A 9,084-nucleotide genomic window follows, 5' to 3' on the forward strand; every position below is an offset into this window, starting at 1 on the left:
TTGAGTTTGGCTGCGTGGTAGTGGGCGGGGTTTATCAATTAACACAGTGGCCCATGGTGTGTTAAGTGTGTGAAGTAACAGCAGGCAGGGGATCTCGACGCTGAGCCACTGTGTGACCCGACGTCGAAGCAACAAGTAGACGGATAAACACTACCTCCCGCTTTTGTTGACCAACTTGTAAGAACAACTAAACTGCTGACCGGAGGTAAGCCGACCCCCTACACCACCAGCCAGAGTTTGTTTGTGTATGCATCTTGTGTTCAGAGAATGAGCATCCACAACACTCCATTCATTCTCTTAACAATTTCCTCATTTGATTATGTCCTTTATCAAGATTCAAATGATATCAAATGTATAACTTTGGCCTTTATTTGGAGACAGGACAGTGGATAGAGTCAGAAAACGGGCGTGACCTGCGGGAAAGGAGCCAGCGACAGGTCGGACTCGAACCCCGGCCGCCCACCATCGAGGACCCCGGCCTCCGTACATGGGGCGTGCGTACCAACCACTGGTGCCCCATAACTGCTAATCTTACAAAAAAAATAAAAGCACTCGTTGTTTCTTTCATTTGAAAAAAAAAGCAAAATGTAATATTCTGACACCTTGTTCATGTTATGCTGCATGTTTGACCTTTGACCCCGGTCACTGCCTGTTTTTAAATCAAACCTTGAATACCCTTTAGCTTAGCTTAGAGGCGCCTTTGTCAATCCTTTTTCCTTTTCATTTTAATTCAGTTTTTTAAAATTGGGTCTGAGTTGTTTCATTGAGTTGTATTTATGACTCTTCAGATGATTCAGTTGTTGTTTTGTGATTTATTTATGTTTATATTTATTTAGATTGTCTGTAAAGGATGAGTATACAGAGGTCAACCTGAAACGACAACGCTGCTTCAAACCCACGAGTCAGTTACACCAGCGATGTGACTTGTGAACAATCCTGTTGCGTTTCATTGTGATGGAAACTTAAAAAAGACGACCGCGTTCACGCACAGAAATGCATGAAGCACGCACACACACACACACACACACACACACACACACACACACACACACACACACATGCCGTTACTGGTACATGATCACACACCATGCTGACACCTCAGCGTGGCCACACTCTCACCTCAAACCTTTCCATTCACTGACTTGTCGGGCCAGCGGATGTTTTTTGAGGCCAGAGTTTCTTTGAAAAGACAACAGGCGGCACAAAACCTGCGTGAGCTATTCTAGATCTCCTCATTGAGGTAGATTACCTGTTCTCCTTTTTTAAAGACATTTTAAAGCGTCACCACTGAAACCTTTTGTTCTAGGCGGCTTCCTGTTTGATCGTAGAAAATTATCCGTCCGTAGAGAACAGGCTGTATAGTCATTAAACTATTCTCTGATATGGGTAACAAAAAGCAACATCACTACACCATTCAAGTCAAAAAAATACAATACAGGTTCCTCTTTCCTTAAGTAAGACACTAGATCTAAACACAAAAAGCACACACACACTCCAACAGGAAGAGTGTGGGTGTTTGGGAGCAGCTGCATGGAGAAGCATCAGACCCAGCTTCCTCCCAGCCAGCAGCACTATCTCTCCCCCCCCCCCCTCCCCTCCCTGCTCTGTTTCGCTCCCTCTATCTACTCATTTCCTTCACATCTTTAGCATAGTCGGGAAACATATTCAATCAGACGCAGACAGTACTGTCAGCACATCACCACGTTGAGTTGGCCTCTCCACTGAAAACTGAACACAAGTCAAAAAAAAAAAAAAAAAAAAAAAAAAAAAAAAGGATTCAAAGTGTTGGTAGAAATGAGTCGTCGGTGGCAACCCTACAGAAAACACTGTTTGTGCATTTGGCAATGAGAAAGGTTAACATGTGTGTTTGGATTCTTTTTCCTGCTTCCTCATAAATTTCACACACAAGCACATCAGCTCTTGAACAAACCCAAATGTTGTGGAACACGCCGTGCTGATCCCTCATCAAAGTCTTGACGGTGGTGGCATTAAAAAAAAAAAAAAAACCCTGACTCCACTGACGCGTGGCTCAGATGAATCAGAGTGCAGACGGACGCTGCAGATTGAGCAAGAGAGAAAAACGTGTTTTGGAAATTTCACAGTTACATCTGTTCCTCAGCTGTAAAATGTCAATCGTTCGTTGTTGCACAATCATTTTTTTTTGTAGCGGTTTGATGATTAAACAAAATGACAAAACAGGATATGCTCGACATGTCAATGAATACATGAACGCGTTTGGTTGAACATTTTGTGAGAGAGATAAAGGCCAGTGGAATCTTCCTCTTATCAAGGCAGCACAGGTGCGAGTGCGCCCTAAGCAGCTTTGTGTTTCATTTTCCTTTTCCAGTTTTCTATTCTTAACACCCTAAAGCCATCGTCTCTCCTATCCCAACCCGGCGTTCCTTTAGTCTCTGTCTTCCCCTTTAACCCCTTCTCTCCTCAGCCTTGTTCTGTCAGCAGCACACCTCCAGTCAGTGGTTACCGTGCTGAAGACACTCAGCAGTTATTTCGGTGTTTCCTGTGTGTCATGTGGTGTTAGCTCGAGCGAGCTAGCATGGCTGACAACACACCAGGCACCCAGGTGCAAGAGAGAGAGTGTCACAGTGTGGGCCCTCAGCCAGAAAGCCATGGGGGCTTTAGTGGGTGAGCGAGCGAGCCAACCGGGACCTGCCGCACGTGCTGCCCTCCAACCCCTATGCCCACCCTTAACTCATCGCTATTCCCGGAGGAGAGGAGAGGAGAGGAGGAACAGTCCTGGGACAAGTTCTCTGAGTGTGAGCGTGAACAGCTCTGCGTGTATGAGCATGCCGTTATTGTCAATGAGGGTATTGTTGCACCAAACTAACCTGTTTGAAGACACTTTAAAACGTCTTAATGCAACAGTGATAACATACACTGTATCATACTGTAGTGCTCTTCTGTAAGCTTTATGCTAGAGTTCAGGGTCAGGCCACACCAATGGAGGAAAAACCTTGAAGTGAAACTGACATCGCAGGGGCACCAGGGTTCAACTGGCTTCCCCCGGCTCACCCCCCAAGGCTGCAGATGCACCGACCCAGACAAGGCTGCATTTCTCTGGGACAGCACAGAGAGACTGCTGTGCTCACGGTTCCTGGAGCCCTGATGCTCTGATTGAGACCCTGAAGCCCATGCAGGAACCAGAGGGAGGGGAAGGGAGAGCAAGGGAGGGATGCAAACACATCTGGCATCTAAAAAAAAAAAAAAAAAAAAAAAAGACGCACACAACTCACATAACATCACGAGAGAAGTGCACGGGCCGTACAGAAAAGAGCGTTTTGTTTTCCATCTGCTCTCAGAAGATACGCACACCCACACGTATATCGAGCACACAATTGTTACCTCGACATTCTAGAAAAGTAATTATGTGTGGAACAAGACAAGATGGCACAACAATTCTCCAGCTGGTAGGACGGCACCAGAATACAAACACTCCGCTGCTGTTCTATTTCTGTGGCTCACCAAACAATGCCATGTCGGTGGTCTATAGAAACTAACTATTCAATGGCACGGCATCTGAAGAAGAAGAACTCCCAACAATGGCAGTCCTCTATGATAAATGTATACATGCATATGGGGGCTGTATGTACACAGGGTGAGATCTATTAAGGCTGTCAGGGGCGAGACAAATGAAAAAAAGCTGTGAAAAAGGAGGACACAAAAGAGAACGTATCAAGAGAGAGTGCAAGAAAAAAATGTTGTGTGGGTGCACGTCTCTGCAAGGTGTCTTTTTGGTGTGTTTGTTTCTTTTTTTTGCGTGGGCGATGCCTTCTTGCATTAGGCAGCGGTACAGGACGGAGGTAGAGGTGGTGGTTGGGATGTGTGTGTTTGAAACGTGTGCATGTGAAGGTACATGTGTGGGGTGTAGAGTACTTCTGATAAACAAGCAAAAAAAAAACCTTCAGCCCACTCGTAAAAACCTATTCTTTAAATTCGCTCGGATATCCAAGTGGAAAGAATACGGAGAAATAACACACGGATCATGTTTTTAAAAAGCATATTAGGCGACGATATCACGCGCCTGTGCACGGTGGTGTTGGTGCTCTCGTCAGGGTGACTGAGGATAGGCCATAGCAGCGATCTGGAGCGGTGCATGCATGCTCTTTGTGGCCAGCTGTGGGGCCATTAAAGGCCCATCTGCAGACAATAGGCTCTGTCTGAAGGGCACACACAGCCTGGTTCCTGTCCTGCCCTGCCTCACTGTGTTTGTGTATGGATGCGTACATGAGAGTACCATGCATTTCCACGCTCCATTTTTTATCTATCACAAAGGAAGACAGTGAAAACATACACTCTCTCTCACGCAGTGCAGCTACTTCTAAATGTCAGACTTTTTTTTTTAACGCGACTACATTAAACGTGGAGATGTTAGGATCTTATCTTACATTTAATGGACTCATAATGTCATGGTTGCCTTCTCAGAGTAATGCTTTTGGTTCACTGGGGTATCTCGTGAAGTCAAGACAGACGGCAGGAAAACGTGTGTGAAACGCTCTTCAAAAAGATTATTAAAAGGTTATCTCCTCTGTAATGTTTGACAAAACAACAGCACGCAAAAAATAAAGACAGGCGATGGAAAACAGCTAGCTGGCTCGACCGCATACCACTCTGTGTAGTTCGATCAAGCAAGCCACAGCTACACACACACACACACACACACACATTCACACAGATGCACACAAGCGGCTGCTGCATGCAGACACATGCAAAAAATATCTGCCCCAATACTAAAATAGGCCCTGAGAGGTTGCACCTGCACCTGTGCCCTGGTCCACACCTACACACAGGTGTCAGGATGTGACACACACACACACAGACAGAGAGAGAGAGAGAGATAGCAGAGAGGGAGAAAAAAGCGGGGTGAATCACACTACTGCGGTCGACCAAAAAGCTTTTTCTAGATATCATCTGTGTATTTTGGAATGCTGTGATGAGTGTGATTTTCATTTTGAAATAAAGACTATCAGGTTGATGTGTTTAATAATAACAAGCGCTGGAACGCTGCCTGTTCAGAAGTTGTCGTTTGTAGTGATATGATCTCTTAAAGGACTTTTTTTTTTTTACTCATAATTATGTGTTTAGAGGGTGAAAGGAGAGTGTGTATCATATTGCATACATGAGTGCCTCTGATGTGTCACTCTGTGATAAATGACTGGTCCGAGTGTGTATGTGTGTCACAGTGAGTCATACCTGGTCGTCCCCCGAGTGGTGTACCGTGTCCCTTTTTGTCAAACGGGGCAGGAACAGTAGCTAATCTTTAAAATACACAAGTGCACAAGCAGAGGCATGAAAGATCACACCTTTACACCTACACACACACAAAAACAGACATCGTACAAAAGCTAAATATTTTAAAAGGTTTGTTTTAATAATGAGTGAGAGACAGTAAAAAGGTAGAGTACAGTGCATTATGATCAAAGAGAATTCATTCATAAACTTTATTCCCACTAAAATGAATCAAAAGGTTGCATAGATTGAAGCTGGTCTCTTTGTGTTTGTACTTCACAGAACTATTCATTTAAACTTTCTGAGGCATTAACAGTCAAGAGGTAACATTGTTCTGGATTTAGGATGGTCGTATTAATAAGGTCGGCTGATGTTCTTGGAGTCAACCAACTTCATAAGATAAACACTTATAGGGTTTCTTGGCTTAAAAATGTCTCACTAAAAAGGGAAGAAATACAAAACAGCTTGAGCTGATGTTTGATTTTGGGGAAACATCACCCCCTTGTGGCGGCTAAGTGTCACTGCAGTCCAACAGGCCGCTGCACTGCTGTGACAAAGTTTCATCAAACCAACCGTGGCCCCTTTCCGAATAGCCACAGTTCAGTAGGCAGTACTTTTCAGTAGGGAGTTTCAGTATACTGAACTTTCCTGGTCATTCAATAGTCATTTTTTTGGGTCCACCTCAGTATACTGAACATTTCAGTATGGATACTAACTTCCGGGTTTTATGCAGTATGGATCGGATGCGTGCTTTCAGGAAATTAATTGTATTTTACCACCCACAATGCTGTGCAGAGTTAAACGTAAATCGTCACTTCACGTGCGCCTCCAAATCAAAACAAACGAGCGTGGATTAATTTAATCTTCATTTAAAGTCCCGACTGAAATCACTACTTTTAATTAACAACAGAAAATCTAACAAATGTCTGCATTATTATAAAACCTTTCCCCCTCTATTTAAATAATGATTTCACTATTTAAATGTGTCTTTATTGGTTTATTTTATATTCTGTATATTACTGTCTTTCATTTGTACTTTCCTTTATGTACTGTATGTGATTTAGTTATTTAATCTGTTTTTACTTGTGATATTGTTTTTTATTTACCTGACTGTTTATGCGCATTGCTCTTCTTGAATAAAGCTAAACAAAAAAAAACGAGTGAATGCAGATGGTTCGGGTAACATAAATGACGCCACTTCCATACTGAATGAATCAGATGAAGTAGGAACAAATATCTGCCTACTGATTAGTAGATACTAAACAGTATACAGCTAGTTATAGTAGATAGTAGGTACTGCCTACTGACAGATTGAGTAGGTACTTGGCAATTTGGATGCAGCCCATTTCATCTTTCTTCTTATCTTTAAAGATTCTGTTTTTCCAGTGTTCATATAAAGCACTTATTGTTGAACAGATGATTTATAAAGAGACAATGTTGGTACAGTAGTGATCTCTAAGGCTAAGGAAGGATATCTGCTTTGATTTATAAAAATAAAAACTGCATGTGATTCAAGTTTCTTTAGAAAAAAAGAGTAAGAAAGATAAAGAGCCGTTATAAATTCCCTTTTTTTGCCCCCTCCCTATCTCACCGCAGACCCCTCACAGTTCATCCTTTGCAGGGATCGTGGTGCAGGAGACGCCGGTTCCTTTGAGGCTGCAGTAACCTTTGGGTACCTTCTTCAGGTACTGCTGGTGATAGTCCTCAGCGTAGTAAAACTGCTGCCCCTCCAGGATCTCCGTAGTGATGGGGCCGTAGTCTTTCTTATTCAGATCCTACGGACAAGACACAAAAAAAAAAAAAAAAACAATCCAGAAGGGTGAAAGAATCGTTTAAGGCCTCGTCCACGTGTAGACGGGTATTTTTTGCATAACGCAGCTTTTTTTTGTGTTTTGACCTTTTGTACATGCAAAGTGCAAGTTTTCCAAAAGGTGCATTTTCAGTGACCTTAAACGCATTTTAGGTCACTGAAAATGAACCTTTTTGAAAACCCCTTCCAGGGTGAAGACTTCAAAAAAAACTCTGTTCAAGGTGTTAATGTGTAGGCTGGGAAAACTGAGTTAAAGGTCACACTGTGCGCCGGTTTCTCCTCCGTTTGACGTCATGGTGCGATGCTGTCACTTTTGTTTACAATAGATTAGTGCGACGGCAGACGCAACCAAATGAGTGCTGGTGTGAACGTTGGACTTTTTAAATGCTCACACATACATACACAGTTACTCTCTCCCTCTATGTTGACGAGCAGAGACGCCTGATTGGACAACTTTGTGAATGAAATGGTCATAGCAGAGGAATGGCGAGAAAATGTTCTCATGTAAAGGACATCGGTTGTTGACTTGCCGTGCTCATGATAGAGCGTTTTTCATTTCTACGTGGGCGAAGATGTTTTTGAAATCTTAGCTTGTGTCGACGGGATTTTCTTTTTTTTTTTTTTTTTTTTAAAGCAGAGGAGGAATACCTTGGTTTTTAAAAAAAAATAAAAAACCCTCCTACATTTGAACTCGGCCTTGTGTATTTAAAAAATAAAGACACTCATGTTTGTATTTCAGATGACATGCAGTTTGGGTTTCAGAGAAATCTCCACATTTTAAGATAGTTCAGCTGATTTGTCTTCACTTCCTGTGCTGCATTCAGCAGCGTTCAGATCCTGCTCCCACCAGCTCAGTCATGACATACATTCAAGCACCTTCCCCTCTTTCTTCTGTGACTTCCTCAAAGCGAACACACCTCTTAAATGGTTGTTTTTATTCTGCTGTGTATTGGCTGTGAACTTTTGATACCTCTCGCTAATACAGTAAAGAGTTTGCGCTCGTTTCGACGAGGAAGCGGGGTGACTGAGGAGTGACAGAAGAAAGGAGCATCTTTTTCCCTTTTTGTAGCGCAGCTTGCCTCTGTGGCTCTCTCTGTGGGACAAAGCATCAAAGGGTATCCGCTCTCTTTGAGAACTCCTTAAGACACTTTCATACTTACACTTTTAAAACACCTTGAGAAAAGGCTTCAAAGACACCAGGAAAAAAAAAGAAAAGAAAGCACGCTCGTTCACACACACACACACACACACACACACACACACACACACACACACACACACACACACACACACACACACACACACACACACACACACACACACACACACACACACACACACACACACACACACACACTAAACACCTTTGACAAATATATCAAATAGCTTCTGCACTGAGTGGTTTTCTCTATCTAATAATACAAGCACTCAGTCCTCCCTAGATCAGTGCTCCTGAGAGCTGACAGAGAACAACAAGTTCGTCGTGCACGGGGACCGGCTGAGGGCAACACGTAGCTCGCATGTAGCACGGTACACCGCAGAACGGCGTGCAGCATGAAGAGCCGTGCCTCACGGGGGCGTCGACTCACAGAGTTGAGAAGGCGACATGAAACAGAAGCTAAACGTAGTCGGTCCTGGCTCAACATGTTATCTTATCTGCTCCTGCGTACGCCCTCTCTCTCTCTCTCTCTCTGTATGACATCGCCATGGATACGGTTAGAGAATTTAAAGGAGGATTAGACTCTTCTTCTACGTGTTAGCCGGCTCACATTCAGGGATCGACTTTCAACTACAATAACCAGTTTCTACATTCGATAGCTCAAATTATAAGTGATATTTAGGTGATCGACTCAAATGCTACCTGCCCAGCATCAAACCGCAGATAAGACACGTTTAACCATTTTGAATCCAAATGGAGCGTGTCCTCTAGGTTAGCTGCTATGCTAGCATGAGAGCTACCTTTACAGAATAATGAAGTCAGTGTTCTTTTTGTAGGATGATCACAGGTGTGTCTGCTGGTCCTTTTTACC

The 9,084-nt window shown here is 43.3% G+C and overlaps 1 protein-coding gene across 3 annotated transcripts in view; it reads right to left on the reverse strand.

Moving 5' to 3' along the window:
• Window positions 1-5,361: 5,361 nt before the first annotated feature.
• Window positions 5,362-9,084, reverse strand: part of msrab (methionine sulfoxide reductase Ab) — a 36,637-nt gene continuing 32,914 nt past the window's right edge. For all 3 annotated transcript variants that reach the window (XM_061063736.1, XM_061063738.1, XM_061063737.1), the window contains exon 6: window positions 5,362-7,019. In XM_061063736.1, the coding sequence (XP_060919719.1) occupies window positions 6,846-7,019 (174 nt within the window). In that variant the 3' untranslated portion in view covers window positions 5,362-6,845. The remainder of the gene's footprint in view (window positions 7,020-9,084) is intronic.

The sequence above is a fragment of the Labrus mixtus genome, chromosome 18, assembly GCF_963584025.1.
Source record: "Labrus mixtus chromosome 18, fLabMix1.1, whole genome shotgun sequence".
Lineage (NCBI taxonomy): Eukaryota > Metazoa > Chordata > Actinopteri > Labriformes > Labridae > Labrus > Labrus mixtus.